Here is a 15,755-nt window from a genome sequence, read left to right as displayed (position 1 = left end):
ACTGCCATTCAGGCGCAGATGCCGTGCAGTGATTGGCCACAGTGGTCCCACCCGCAAGACCATCGCTGCCTGTAATAAAACAAGCAGAAAGCAGTGAGCGCTGTGATAGGCGGTCCGGGGCAGCGCCCCCCACCTGATTGGTAGTTGTACTGCGTATACATCGACAGCATAACTATGTGATTCGTTGCTGGCGCCTCTTGATTTTACATGCAGGCTGGACAGCTGGGCGAACAGGGAACTTTGAGCTGGAGCGGTGAGCGAGTGGAAAGAGGCTTTGCAGTGGGTCCAGGTGGAGTGTCAGAGCTGTTCTGCCTCACATAGATCTCCCAGGTGAATGCACTCAAAGGTACCTGAAGCGTCTCCAGCTGCAGTGTGGATGTCTGACAGTACAGATTTACCCGCATTGGGCTTCCTAGTTCTCCTCCCGCACTGCGTACTGAGACATGGTACGGTGCGGGGAGCCTGCGGGCACATTCAGACTTGGTACATTTGGACTATAAGACGCAGGGATTTTTTTTCCCCAACTTTTAGGGGAGAAAAAGTGCGTCTTATAGTCCAAAAAATACGGTATGTAGCAGTTGTCTGAGCAGAATTTATACTGCCATTGCTAGAAGGACAACATGTCTCATGTAGAGTTGGTCCTCAGCATGTAATAATTGGAGATAAAGAAACCATTCTGTCTACTATTCTTTGTGAAATCTAGTTGTATAGGTAAATCACAAATCAGTGATCACCATGTCATTATCTCCACATGGTCATTACAGTACAGTACACAACACAACACCAGTATACAATAAAATATACTAATAGTCAACTTCAAGTGACCTGGCCAAGTAGTTAACTTCATCAGAACTCAATATACGTTATATATTTATACAGGTGCATGGTCAGTACCTGGGGACTGAGTTTACTATAGCCAGGGGTTTACTATGTCAGAGTTTACAATAACAAGATTCTACTGTGGAATGTACATCCTGCATAACGTTGCTTAACATAGCCTATGTAGGAAAACGTCATGATATGCTAAATAAAGGTATGCCTCTAGTTGTGAGTAATGAATCTCTGTTTACTGTTTTTAATTTCTGCAGCTAAAAATGCTGAGTATCACTGAGTGGGTTTAAAGACTTTTAGTAGGTTTTCTCACACCTTCCCCTGTGTTATCAACTATATTAACCACTTGCCGACCGCACGCTTATACCGTGCGTCGGCAAAGTGGCAGCTGCAGGACCAGCGACGCAGTACTGCGTCGCCAGCTGCAGGCTGATTAATCAGGAAGCAGCCGCTCGCGCGAGCGGCTGCTTCCTGTCAAATCACGGCGGGGGGCTCCGTGAATAGCCTGCGGGCCGCCGATGGCGGCTCGCAGGCTAAATTTCAACACAAGCGGAAATAATCCGCTTTGTTTACATTGTACGGCACTGCTGCGCAGCAGCGCCGTAAGGCAGATCGGCGATCCCCGGCCAATCAGCGGCCGGGGATCGCCGCCATGTGACAGGGGACGTCCCGTCACTGGCTGCACAGGACGGATAGCGTCCTGTGCAGCCTCGATCGCCGGGGGGGGAGCAGGTAGGAGAGGGAGGGGGAGGATTTCGCCGCGGAGGGGGGCTTTGAGGTGCCCCCCCCCCCCGCAACACCCAGGCAGGCAGGAGAGATCAGACCCCCCCTGCACATCATCCCCATAGGGGGGAAAAAAGGGGGGCAATCTGATCTCTCTGCCTGCTACCTGATCTGTGCTGGGGGCTGCACAGCCCACCCAGCACAGATCACTCAAAACAGCGCTGGTCCTAAAGGGGGGGTAAAGGGTGGGTCATCAAGTGGTTAATAATCATAAGCATCTTCAGTCAGGCATTGTACAATATGTAATGATAACAATATTGTCCATGAATATGTACTTTTAACGTGTGCAGCTGATAGCTTTAAAACACAAGACATATTTAAAGGTATAAATGCTATTCACAGTCCAATGACTCTTCCTGTAGTTCTTCTTTAACCACTTGAGGACCTAGGGCTTTCTACCCCTTAAGGACCGGCCACTTTTTTCCATTCAGACCACTGCAGCTTTCACGGTTTATTGCTCGCTCATACAACCTACCACCTAAATGAATTTTGGCTCCTTTTCTTGTCACTAATAAAGCTTTCTTTTGGTGCTATTTGATTGCTCCTGCGATTTTTACTTTTTATTATATTCATCAAAAAAGACATGAATTTTGGCAAAAAAATGATTTTTTTAACTTTCTGTGCTGACATTTTTCAAATAAAGTAAAATTTCTGTATACATGCAGCGCGAAAAATGTGGACAAACATGTTTTTGATAAAAAAAAAAAACCCATTCAGTGTATATTTATTGGTTTGGGTAAAAGTTATAGCGTTTACAAACTATGGTGCAAAAAGTGAATTTTCCCATTTTCAAGCATCTCTGACTTTTCTGACCCCCTGTCATGTTTCATGAGGGGCTAGAATTCCAGGATAGTATAAATACCCCCCAAATGACCCCATTTTGGAAAGAAGACATCCCAAAGTATTCACTGAGAGGCATAGTGAGTTCATAGAAGATATTTTTTTTACACACAATTGTCCATTTACAGAGATATTTCTCCCACTCAGCATGGGTATGTGTAAAAATACACCACAAAACACATTATACTACTTCTCCTGAGTACGGCGATACCACATGTGTGGCACTTTTTTGCACCCTAACTGCGCTAAAGGGCCCAAAGTCCAATGAGTACCTTTAGGATTTCACAGGTCATTTTGAGAAATTTCGTTTCAAGACTACTCCTCACGGTTTAGGGCCCCTAAAATGCCAGGGCAGTATAGGAACCCCACAAATGACCCCATTTTAGAAAGAAGACACCCCAAGGAATTCCGTTAGGAGTATGGTGAGTTCATAGAAGATTTTATTTTTTGTCAAAAGTTAGCGGAAAATGACACTTTGTGAAAAAACACAACTAAAATCAATTTCCGCTAACTTTTGACAAAAAATAAAATCTTCTATGAACTCACCATACTCCTAACGGAATACCTTGGGGTGTCTTCTTTCTAAAATGGGGTCATTTGTGGGGTTCCTATACTGCCCTGGCATTTTAGGGGCCCTAAACCGTGAGGAGTAGTCTTGAAACGAAATTTCTCAAAATGACCTGTGAAATCCTAAAGGTACTCATTGGACTTTGGGCCCTTTAGCGCAGTTAGGGTGCAAAAAAGTGCCACACATGTGGTATCGCCATACTCGGGAGAAGTAGTACAATGTGTTTTGGGGTGTATTTTTACACATACCCATGCTGGGTGGGAGAAATGTGTGTAAAAAAATCAAAAGATTGTCATTTACAGAGGTATTTCTCCCACCCAGCATGGGTATGTGTAAAAATACACCCCAAAACACATTGTACTACTTCTCCCGAGTACGGCGATACCACATGTGTGGCACTTTTTTGCACCCTAACTGCACTAAGGGGCCCAAAGTCCAATGAGTACCTTTAGGATTTCACAGGTCATTTTTGTTTCAAGACTACTCCTCACGGTTTAGGGCCCCTAAAATGCCAGGGCAGTATAGGAACCCCACTAATGACCCCATTTTAGAAAGAAGACACCCCAAGGTATTCCGTTAGGAGTATGGTGAGTTCATAGAAGTTTTTATTTTTTTGTCACAAGTTAGCGGAAATTGATTTTAATAGTTTTTTTTCACAAAGTGTCATTTTCCGCTAACTTGTGACAAAAAATAAAATCTTCTATGAACTCACCATACTCCGTACGGAATACCTTTGGGTGTCTTCTTTCTAGAATGGGGTCATTTGTGGGGTTCCTATACTGCCCTGGCATTTTAGGGGCCCTAAACCGTGAGGAGTAGTCTTGAAACCAAATGTCGCAAAATGACCTGTGAAATCCTAAAGGTACTCATTGGACTTTGGGCCCCTTAGCGTACTTAGGGTGTAAAAAAGTGCCACACATGTGGTACCGCCGTACTCAGGAGAAGTAGTATAATGCGTTTTGGGGTGTATTTTTACACATACCCATGCTAAGTGGGAGAAATATCTCTGTAAATGACAATTGTTTGATTTTTTTACACACAATTGTCCATTTACATAGAAATTTCTCCCACCCAGCATGGGTATGTGTAAAAATACACCCCAAAACACATTATACTACTTTTCCTGAGTACGGCGGTACCACATGTGTGACGCTTTTTTGCAGCCTAGGTGCGCTAAGGGGCCCAACGTCCTATTCACAGGTCATTTTGAAGCATTTGTTTTCTAGACTACTCCTCGCGGTTTAGGGCCCCTAAAATGCCAGGGCAGTATAGGAACCCCACAAGTGACCCCATTTTAGAAAGAAAACACCCCAAGGTATTCCGTTAGGTGTATGGCGAGTTCACAGAAGATTTTATTTTTTGTCACAAGTTAGTGAAAAATGACACTTTGTGAAAAAAAACCAATAAAAATTAATTTCCGCTAACTTTTGACAAAAAATAAAATCTTCTATGAACTCGTCATACACCTAACAGAATACCTTGGGGTGTCTTTTTTTCTAAAATGGGGTCACTTGTGGGGTTCCTATACCGCCCTGGCATTTTACAGGCCCAAAACCGTGAGTAGTCTGGAAACCAAATGTCTCAAAATGACTGTTCAGGGGTATAAGCATCTGCAAATTTTGATGACAGGTGGTCTATGAGGGGGCGAATTTTGTGGAACCGGTCATAAGCAGGGTGGCCTTTTAGATGACAGGTTGTATTGGGCCTGATCTGATGGATAGGAGTGCTAGGGGGGTGACAGGAGGTGATTGATGGGTGTCTCAGGGGGTGGTTAGAGGGGAAAATAGATGCAATCAATGCACTGGGGAGGTGATCGGAAGGGGGTCTGAGGGGGATCTGAGGGTTTGGCCGAGTGATCAGGAGCCCACACGGGGCAAATTGGGGCCTGATCTGATGGGTAGGTGTGCTAGGGGGTGACAGGAGGTGATTGATGGGTGTCTCAAGGTGTGATTAGAGGGGGGAATAGATGCAAGCAATGCACTGGCGAGGTGATCAGGGCTGGGGTCTGAGGGCATTCTGAGGGTGTGGGCGGCTGATTGAGTGCCCTAGGGGCAGATAGGGGTCTAATCTGATAGGTAGCAGTGACAGGGGGTGATTGATGGGTAATTAGTGGGTGTTTAGGGTAGAGAATAGATGGAAACACTGCGCTTGGGTGGTGATCTGATGTCGGATCTGCGGGCGATCTATTGGTGTGGGTGGGTGATCAGTTTGCCCGCAAGGGGCAGGTTAGGGGCTAATTGTTGGGTGGCAGTGACAGGGGGTGATTGATGGGTGATAGGTGATTGGCAGGTGATTGACAGGTGATCAGTGGGTTATTACAGGGAAGGACAGATGTAAATATTGCACTGGCGAATTGATAAGGGGGGGTCTGAGGGCAATCTGAGCGTGTAGGCGGGTGATTGGGTGCCCGCAAGGGGCAGATTAGGGTCTGATCTGATGGGTAACAGTGACAGGTGGTGATAGGGAGTGATTGATGGGTGATTGATGGGTAATTAGTGGGTGTTTAGAGGAGAGAATAGATGTAAACGCTGCGCTTGGGTGGTGATCTGATGTCGGATCTGCGGGCGATCTATTGGTGTGGGTGGGTGATCAGATTGCCCGCAAGGGGCAGGTTAGGGGCTGATTGTTGGGTGGCAGTGACAGCGGGTGATTGATGGGTGGCAGTGACAGGGGGTGATTGATGGGTGGCAGTGACAGGGGGTGATTGATGGGTGATTGATAGGTGATTGACAGGTAATCAGTGGGTTATTAAAGGGGAGAACAGATGTAAATATTGCACTGGCGAATTGATAAGGGGGGGTCTGAGAGCAATCTGAGCGTGTAGGCGGGCGATTGGGTGCCCGCAAGGGGCAGATTAGGGTCTGATCTGATGGGTAACAGTGACAGGTGGTGATAGGGGGTGATTGATGGGTGATTGATGGGTAATTAGTGGGTGTTTAGAGGAGAGAATAGATGGAAACACTGCGCTTGGGTGGTGATCTGATGTCGGATCTGCGGGCGATCTATTGGTGTGGGTGGGTGATCAGATTGCCCGCAAGGGGCAGGTTAGGGGCTGATTGTTGGGTGGCAGTCACAGGGGGTGATTGATGGGTGATAGGTGATTGGCAGGTGATTGACAGGTGATCAGTGGGTTATTACAGGGAAGAACAGATGTAATTAATGCACTGGTGAATTGATAAGGGGGGGGGGGGGGTCAGAGGGCAATCTGAGCGTGTGGGCGGGTGATTGGGTGCCCGCAAGGGGCAGATTAGGGTCTGATCTGATAGGTAAAAGTGACAGGTGGTGATAGGGGGTGATTGATGGGTGATTGATGGGTAATTAGTGGGTGTTTAGAGGAGAGAATAGATGTAAACAATGGATTTGGGAGGTGATCTGATGTCGGATCTGCGGGCGATCTATTGGTGTGAGGGGGTGATCAGATTGCCCGCAAGGGGCAGGTTAGGGGCTGATTGATGGGTGGCAGTGACAGGGGGTGATTGACGGGTGATTGACGGGTGATTGATGGGTGATTGACAGGTGATGGACAGCTGATTGACAGGTGATCAGGGGGGATAGATGCATACAGTACATGGGGGGGGGTCTAGGGGGGGGGGGTCTGGGGAGAATCTGAGGGGTGGGGGGGGTGATCAGGAGGGAGCGGGGGGCAGGGGGGGGAATTAAAAAAAAATAGCGTTGACAGATAGTGACAGGGAGTGATTGATGGGTGATTAGGGGGGTGATTGGGTGCAAACAGGGGTCTGGGGGGTGGGCAGGGGGGGTCCTGATGGGTGCTGTGGGCGATCTGGGGCAGGGGGGGGGGAAATCAGTGTGCTTGGTGCAGACTAGGGTGGCTGCAGCCTGCCCTGGTGGTCCCTCGGACATTGGGACCACCAGGGCAGGAGGCAGCCTGTATAATACACTTTGTAAACATTACAAAGTGTATTATACACTTTGTATGCGGCGATCGTCGGGTTAACATCCCGCCGGCGCTTCCGTATGGCCGGCGGGATGTTGCGGCGGGTGAGCGGCGCTAGGCGGAGGCGGAGGATCGCGTCACGGATGACGCGATCGCTCCGCCCATGCCCATACAAGGACCGCCGCCAATTGTCAATACGGCGGTCCTTGCGGCGTCCACTTCCCGGCCGCCAATTGTATATACGGCGGTCGGGAAGTGGTTAAGGCTATCATAAAAGGTAAGTGTCTCTAGCGTGTGTACAGAATTAGCTTTACAAATATCATCAATAACATGTTGTAAAATGGCATTTTAAAGTTATTAAAGTTAAAATTTTTGTTATTATTTTGGATTTATATAGCGCCAGCATCTTTCGTGGTGCTTACAGCATACTAAACCATGGGTGCTCCTTAGTTCAGCAAATGCCTTAAAGAGACTTTGTAACAAAATTTTCAGCCTTATTTCTTCTATCCTATAAGTTCCTATACCTGTTCTAATGTGGTCTGTCTTACTGCAGACTTTCCTAGTTGCACAGTGGCTGTATTATCTCTGTTATATAATCTAATCTTCTTTACTTCTGCACTCAGGCTGGAATGTGCAGCTCTGCTTGTGATAGGATAGAAGCTATTCACACACCCTCTCCATGCCCCCTGCAGGCTCTGTGTGAGTCACAGACTGAGCTCCTCTGAGCCTATCACATTCTGGTAACAGCCATGTCTTTTGTTTCTAAACACTGCCTAAAACTGGCAATTACAAGCCAGGATTACAGCAGGTAGTGGCAATAACAGCACAGAGGGGCCCAGGAGAACATAATGGGCTTGATTCACAAAGCGGTGCAAACACTTTGCACACCTGTGAAAACCCCTTTATCACGCCTAAACTCAGTTTAGGCATGATAAGAAGAAACTCGCGCGAATTTTCCGCGCGCAGCCGCGCACTGCCCTGGCATTTTAGGGGCCCTAAACCGTGAGGAGTAGTCTTGAAACGAAATTTCTCAAAATGACCTGTGAAATCCTAAAGGTACTCATTGGACTTTGGGCCCTTTAGCGCAGTTAGGGTGCAAAAAAGTGCCACACATGTGGTATCGCCGTACTCGGGAGAAGTAGTACAATGTGTTTTGGGGTGTATTTTTACACATACCCATGCTGGGTGGGAGAAACACCTCTCTAAATGACAATCTTTTGATTTTCTTACACACAATTGTCCATTTACAGCGGTATTTCTCCCACCCAACATGGGTATGTGTAAAAATACACCCCAAAACACATTGTACTACTTCTCCCGAGTACGGCGATACCACATGTGTGGCACTTTTTTGCACCCTAACTGCGCTAAGGGGCCCAAAGTCCAGTGAGTACCTTTAGGATTTCACAGGTCATTTTTGTTTCAAGACTACTCCTCACGGTTTAGGGCCCCTAAATTGCCAGGGCAGTATAGGAACCCCACTAATGACCCCATTTTAGAAAGAAGACACCCCAAGGTATTCCGTTAGGAGTATGGTGAGTTCATAGAAGTTTTTATTTTTTTGTCACAAGTTAGCGGAAATTGATTTTAATTGTTTTTTTTCACAAAGTGTAATTTTCCGCTAACTTGTGACAAAAATAAAATCTTCTATGAACTCACCATACTCCTAACGGAATACGTTTGGGTGTCTTCTTTCTAGAATGGGGTCATTTGTGGGGTTCCTATACTGCCCTGGCATTTTAGGGGCCCTAAACCGTGAGGAGTAGTCTTGAAACAAAAATGACCTGTGAAATCCTAAAGGCACTCATTGGACTTTGGGCCCCTTAGCGCAGTTAGGCTGCAAAAAAGTGGCAATCATGTGGTATCGCCGTACTCGGGAGATGTAGTATAATGTGTTTTGGGGTGTATTTTTACACATACCCATACTGGGTGGGAGAAATACCTCTGTAAATGACAATTGTTTGATTTTTTTTACACACAATTGTCCATTTACAGAGAGATTTCTCCCACCCAGCATGGGTATGTGTAAAAATACACCCCAAAACACATTATACTACTTCTCCTGAGTACGGCGATACCACATGTGTGACACTTTTTTGCAGCCTAGGTGCGCTAAGGGGCCCAACGTCCTAATTACAGGTCATTTTGAGGCATTTGTTTTGTAGACTACTCCTCACGGTTTAGGGCCCCTAAAATGCCAGGGCAGTATAGGAACCCCACAAGTGACCCCATTTTAGAAAGAAGACACCCCAAGGTATTCCGTTAGGTGTATGGTGAGTTCATAGAAGATTTTATTTTTTGTCACAAGTTAGTGAAAAATGACACTTTGTGAAAAAAAAACAAAAATTAATTTCCGCTAACTTTTGACAAAAAATAAAATCTTCTATGAACTCGTCATACACCTAACAGAATACATTGGGGTGTCTTTTTTCTAAAATGGGGTCCGTTTCTGGGGTTCCTATACCGCCCTGGCATTTTACGGGCCCAAAACCGTGAGTAGTCTGGAAACCAAATGTCTCAAAATGACTGTTCAGGGGTATAAGCATCTGCAAATTTTGATGACAGGTGGTCTATGAGGGGGCGAATTTTGTGGAACCGGTCATATGCAGGGTGGCCTTTTAGATGACAGGTTGTATTGGGCCTCATCTGATGGATAGGAGTGCTAGGGGGGTGACAGGAGGTGATTGATGGGTGTCTCAGGGGGTGGTTAGAGGGGAAAATAGATGCAATCAATGCACTGGGGAGGTGATCGGAAGGGGGTCTGAGGGGGATCTGAGGGTTTGGCCGAGTGATCAGGAGCCCACACGGGGCAAATTAGGGCCTGATCTGATGGGTAGGTGTGCTAGGGGGTGACAGGAGGTGATTGATGGGTGTCTCAAGGTGTGATTAGAGGGGGGAATAGATGCAAGCAATGCACTGGCGAGGTGATCAGGGCTGGGGCCTGAGGGCATTCTGAGGGTGTGGGCGGGTGATTGAGTGCCCTAGGGGCAGATAGGGGTCTAATCTGATAGGTAGCAGTGACAGGGGGTGATTGATGGGTAATTAGTGGGTGTTTAGGGTAGAGAACAGATATAAACACTGCCCTTGGGAGGTGATCTGACGTCGGATCTGCGGGCGAACTATTGGTGTGGGTGGGTGATCAGATTGCCCGCAAGGGGCAGGTTAGGGGCTGATTGATGGGTGGCAGTGACAGGGGGTGATTGATGGGTGGCAGTGACAGGGGGTGATTGATGGGTGGCAGTGACGGGGTGATTGATGGGTGATTGACAGGTGATCAGTGGGTTATTACAGGGAAGAACAGATGTAACTAATGCACTGGCAAATTGATAAGGGGGGGTCTGAGGGCAATCTGAGCGTGTAGGCGGGTGATTGGGTGCCCGCAAGGGGCAGATTAGGGTCTGATCAGATGGGTAACAGTGACAGGTGGTGATAGGGGGTGATTGATGGGTGATTGATGGGTAATTAGTGGGTGTTTAGAGGAGAGAATAGATGTAAACACTGCGTTTGGGTGGTGATCTGATGTCGGATCTGCGGGCGATCTATTGGTGTGGGTGGGTGATCAGATTGCCCGCAAGGGGCAGGTTAGGGGCTGATTGATGGGTGGCAGTGACAGGGGGTGATTGATGGGTGGCAGTGACAGGGGGTGATTGATAGGTGATTGACAGGTGATTGACAGGTGATCAGTGGGTTATTACAGGGAAGAACAGATGTAAATATTGCGCTGGCGAATTGATAAGGGGGGGTCTGAGGGCAATCTGAGCGTGTAGGCGGGTGATTGGGTGCCCGCAAGGGGCAGATTAGGGTCTGATCTGATGGGTAACAGTGACAGGTGGTGATAGGGGGTGATTGATGGGTGATTGATTGGTAATTAGTGGGTGTTTAGAGGAGAGAATAGATGTAAACACTGCGTTTGGGTGGTGATCTGATGTCGGATCTGCGGGCGATCTATTGGTGTGGGTGGGTAATCAGATTGCCCGCAAGGGGCAGGTTATGGGCTGATTGATGGGTGGCAGTGACAGGGGGTGATTGATGGGTGATTGACAGGTGATTGACAGGTGACTGACAGGTGATTGACAGGTGATTGACAGGTGATCAGGGGGGATAGATGCATACAGTACACAGGGGGGGGAGGGTCTGGGGTGGGTCTGGGGAGAATCTGAGGGGTGGGGGGTGATCAGGAGGGGGCAGTGGGCAGGGGGGGAGATAAAAAAAATAGCGTTGACAGATAGTGACAGGAAGTGATTGATGGGTGATTAGGGGGGTGATTGGGTGCAAACAGGGGTCTGGGGGGTGGGCAGGGGGCGGTCTGAGGGGTGCTGTGGGCGATCTGGGGCAGGGGGGGGAGAAATCAGTCTGCTTGGGTGCAGACTAGGGTGGCTGCAGCCTGCCCTGGTGGTCCCTCGGACACTGGGACCACCAGGGCAGGAGGCAGCCTGTATAATACACTTTGTAAACATTACAAAGTGTATTATACACTTTGTATGCGGCGATCGCGGGGTTAACATCCCGCCGGCGCTTCTGTATAGCCGGCGGGATGTTGCGGCGGGCGAGCGGTGACAGGCGCCGGCGGAGGATCGCGTCACGGATGACGCGATCGCTCCGCCCATGCCCTTAAATGGACCGCCACCTCTGTGGGTGAGCCGGTCCTTCAGGGCTCCACTTCCCGGCCGCCTCTGTGCGTTAGGCGGTCGGGAAGTGGTTAAATTATGTCCCTATCACAATTTATGGCGCCGATATTTTATTTAGAAATAAAGGTGCATTTTTTCAATTTGTGTCCATCACTATTTACAAGCTTATAATTTCAAAAACTATAATAAGATACTCTCTTGACATGTATATTTAAAAAGTTCAGACCCTTAGGTAACTATTTATGTTGGGGGTTTTTTGTAATATTTTTTTTTTTTTTTTTTTTATTAAAAATGTATTTGGGTAATTTTTGGTGTGGGAGGGAAACAGATAATTTTAATGCAAAATAATTTAATGTAATGTAAAAAATGTATGTGGGTGTAGTTTACTATTTGGCCACAGTCAAAAAAGTCCTGGAGCGTACGATCACGCTAGCAGGAACTACAAGGAGGCTGTAATTTTTTTTAAGAAATATCGCGCTCTCTGATTAGAGAGGGTCAGTTTTTCTGCAGGGGACTTAGATCGGTGAATGGGAATTATATTATATAACGGCAGGCAGCGGGAGCGCGCGCGATCGTGTGCCTCAGGCAGCGGCAGCTGCACAGTCTATCTGGACGGATATATCTTAAAGAGAATCTGTATTGTTAAAATCGCACAAAAGTAAACATATCAGTGCGTTAGGGGACATCTCCTATTACCCTCTGACACAATTTCGCCGCTTCCTGCCGCATTAAAAGTGGTTAAAAACCATTTTAAAAAGTTTGTTTATAAACAAACAAAATGGCCACCAAAACAGGAAGTAGGTTGATGTACAGTATGTCCACACATAGACAATACATCCATACACAAGCAGGCTGTATACAGCCTTCCTTTTGAATCGCAAGAGATCATTTGTGTGTTTCTTTCCCCCTGTTCTCATGCACTGAAGTTTCAGGCTGCTTGTTTCTTCCTGCAAACAGCTTTGCCCTTGTCTGTAATTCTTCAGTATGTGAAAGCCCAGCCAGCTCAGAGGACGATTTATCCAGCTTGTAAAAGATAAGAGAGAAGCTGCTCTAATCCTAAATAACACACAGGCAGTGTGCATAGAGGGGCCTGGAAGGGGGAGTTCATAGCAGAACCACAACACTGAGGAACTTGGCAGCCTTCCAGACACAGGCTGACAAGTCTGACAGAGGAAAGATACATTGATTTATTACAGAGACAGTGATAGTATAAAGTGCTGCAGTAAGCCAGAACACATTAGAATAGCTTTTGGAACTTGTAGGATGATAAAAAACAGGATGCAATTTTTGTTACGGAGTCTCTTTAAGTGGTTAAGCAGGGCCGGCCCGCTCATGAGGCGGGGTGAAACATTTGCCTCAGGCGGCAGATCTGGGGGGGGGGGGCGGCACCCGCCTGTCCATGGATGCTAGGCCCGTCCGCCGAGCTGGAGGGGTAGCTGGCAGAAAGGGGGTATTGGGCCTGGCGGTGGGGAGGGGGGTCGGACCCCCCCTCCCTCGCCTGAGTCCCCCGATCTGCGCTCCTCCTCCAGCGTTAAGTACTAGCCTGCATATGATAAAGAGGCAACGGGCGGGGGAATCACTCACCTCTTCCGCGTTCCATCGTGTGCTCCATTGACGTCACTTCCGGCAACACCGCCCACTGTATTGTAAGTGGACGGCCTTGCAGGAAGTGACATCAGTGGAGCGCACGATGGAACGCGGAAGAGGTGAGTGATTCCCCCGCCCGTTGCCTCTTCATCATATGCAGGCTGGTACTTAACGCTGGAGGAGGAGCGCAGATCGGGGGACCCAGGCCACCGCTAGGCCCAATAGCCCCTTTCTGTCAGCTACCCCTCTAGCTCGGCCCTCCCCCCCCCCACAGGGGGCAGCGATTTTTTTCTAATTTTGCCTCAGGCAGCAAAAAGTCTAGGGCCGGCCCTGTGGTTAGGAGAGGTATGTTAATTGTGTGGGCTATGGCGGGGGGGGGGGGTGGCTTTGTATATGGATGCCTCCATTTTCTGTGTCCCGGTGCCGCAGGTTGTAATTCCCACAGTGATCTTGATTCCCTGATTGGTCCAATGCTTCTGAGTTCTGTGATTGAGCTAAACTTAGTTTTGGCTTATGTGGAATTTCAGTTTCTGTTTTCTGAGCTCTGATCGGAAATGCAGAAATTTAAATTCCACAGAATCCAAATGAGCATCCCTAGTCTATACTACAGAGGGAGGTAGGAGGTGGGCAGAGTGAAGACACAGAGGCATAGGAGTGTCTTCTGGCTGGCAATGATTACATTTGCCTTTGCCAGTGACTAGAGGTAAGCTATATTTTACTGCTCTCAGCAGTGAAAATAAACATTTTTACACAGAGAGAAAACGTAGGATAGCTTTAAAATGTTCTTTTATGTAACTGAGAGTAGGTACTTTAAATTTTCGTTTTGGGAGCATAATCCCAGTTAAAGAACTAGGGATGTTTTTTTCACAAAATTCATTCTGTGATCACTGTGATTAACTCACATTGATCACAGGGTCAGGAACCAATTAAATTGGCTCCTGACTGAGGACACCAAGATATTACTAGTTATGAAACATGACACAAACCTATACTGAGAGATTATGAAAGCCACAGTCACTCACTTCATGCTAAAAATGATAATTACCATGCTGACTTGTTTACTTAGATAATCTGAGTCACCCATCATCAATAAGAATGCAGGGTCAGTGACTCAGAGTCTATTAAAGTTAGCGAATCAATACAACAGCCAGGTCAGTAAGAAGAAGGTCAGAAACTCTGTTTTCAGTAATCATGTGAGGCCACCAGCAGTTTCCCAAAATTCTCCGTTTTTTTGGCCTGGTGATTCTAGATCCACACTTCTATCAACTATCCTTTGGTTACTGAACTGCATTGTTTTTTTAGCATCCGCCTCGGTTTCTCTTTAAGAAGATACAATTGTTCTTTGTATAGCTTTCAGTAGGGGACATTGTGATTCTTTTTGGCACCCTACCAAAATCCTGGTACTTCTAAATGGAGTCTGTCAAAAAAGGCCCTGGAAATTTGGGCGCACCAGGTGCTGCCATAGGTTGTGATTGGAATTACATCTATAGCGGCACTCAGGCAGCAATGTAAGCGCTTCTCACTCCTTTCACTGCCGCTAGAACTTACATACTGTCCTTGACTTGTAATATATGCATACTGTCTGTCCTTGTATTGTTTTGTTTCTGTCTGTTAAGCAACTGCCAAGTCCAGTTCCTTGTAAGTGCAAACTTACTTGGCCAAATAAATTGATTCTGATGAGACAGAAGCCAAATTACAATAAGAAACAGCATAATTTGGCCACCAGCAATAGTTGGCAGCCAAATTACATTTTACCCCAAAGTCCACAGTGGCCTGGGGGAAGAATAGTAATTAATGCCACCAGGACATTTTCAGGAGCAGGGGGAGGCATTTTTCAGCTTCACCCTGCGCCCTAATTTCCAGCACCTTAATTACATGGACACCATAACATATCAAGGTATGCCATAACACCCCCAAAACTGCTGGTAAATGATAATCTGCTTGCATTCTCATTTTACCTTGTTCCCTGTGGAAGAATTTTAATTAGCACAATTAATTATTGTACTGTACTAAATTCTAAATACAGGTCTTGAAATTATCTTTACATGGCATTTCTGAGAAATTTTGAAATAGGGCAATATATATAAAAAAAAAATTAAGAAAAGTATACCGTACTTACACATCACTGTTTGATGTATAGACACTGTAGTTCAAAGATTCAATTGCCATCCATCGAACAGGAAGCCTTCCCTGAAAAAAAATGTTGTATGTAGTATACCAGTTACATACATTTCCTCTTATTAGGATTATCATTTACATATTTTTATGGGTTTTGAACACACACATGGATCTGAACGGGCTAAGTTAAATAATCTTGTGTATGTGTAAACATATATGTATATATATATATATATATACATATATATATATAAATATATATATATATATATATATATATATATATATACACACACAAAATATGAATAGCTGAACAATATTTTTATTGTAGCATAGTAGCTGAGATGGATACTCACCATTGTCTTTTTTACATAGACCTCTTGACCTCGGGATAAGCCGAAATCGGCAATCTTTGCAATGTAGTTTTCGCCAACCAGAATATTTCTGGCTGCTAAATCCCGATGTATGAACTAGTGAAAGGTAAAGAGCAATCATTAGCATACAA

At 46.4% G+C, this 15,755-nt stretch overlaps 1 protein-coding gene across 2 annotated transcripts in view; it reads right to left on the bottom strand.

Annotated features, from left to right (window-relative positions):
* Positions 1-15,755, bottom strand: part of TEK (TEK receptor tyrosine kinase) — a 142,952-nt gene that overhangs the window by 10,896 nt on the left and 116,301 nt on the right. For both annotated transcript variants that reach the window (XM_068234601.1, XM_068234608.1), the window contains exons 18-19: positions 15,607-15,720; positions 15,252-15,322 (exon numbers count right to left, since the gene is read on the bottom strand). In XM_068234601.1, coding sequence (XP_068090702.1) covers positions 15,252-15,322; positions 15,607-15,720 — 185 coding nt within the window. The remainder of the gene's footprint in view (positions 1-15,251; positions 15,323-15,606; positions 15,721-15,755) is intronic.

The sequence above is a fragment of the Hyperolius riggenbachi genome, chromosome 1 (assembly GCF_040937935.1).
Source record: "Hyperolius riggenbachi isolate aHypRig1 chromosome 1, aHypRig1.pri, whole genome shotgun sequence".
Classification (NCBI taxonomy): domain Eukaryota; kingdom Metazoa; phylum Chordata; class Amphibia; order Anura; family Hyperoliidae; genus Hyperolius; species Hyperolius riggenbachi.
The sequence above is the reverse complement of the archived record's forward strand: the minus strand, read 5'-3'. Positions and strand labels throughout refer to the sequence as shown.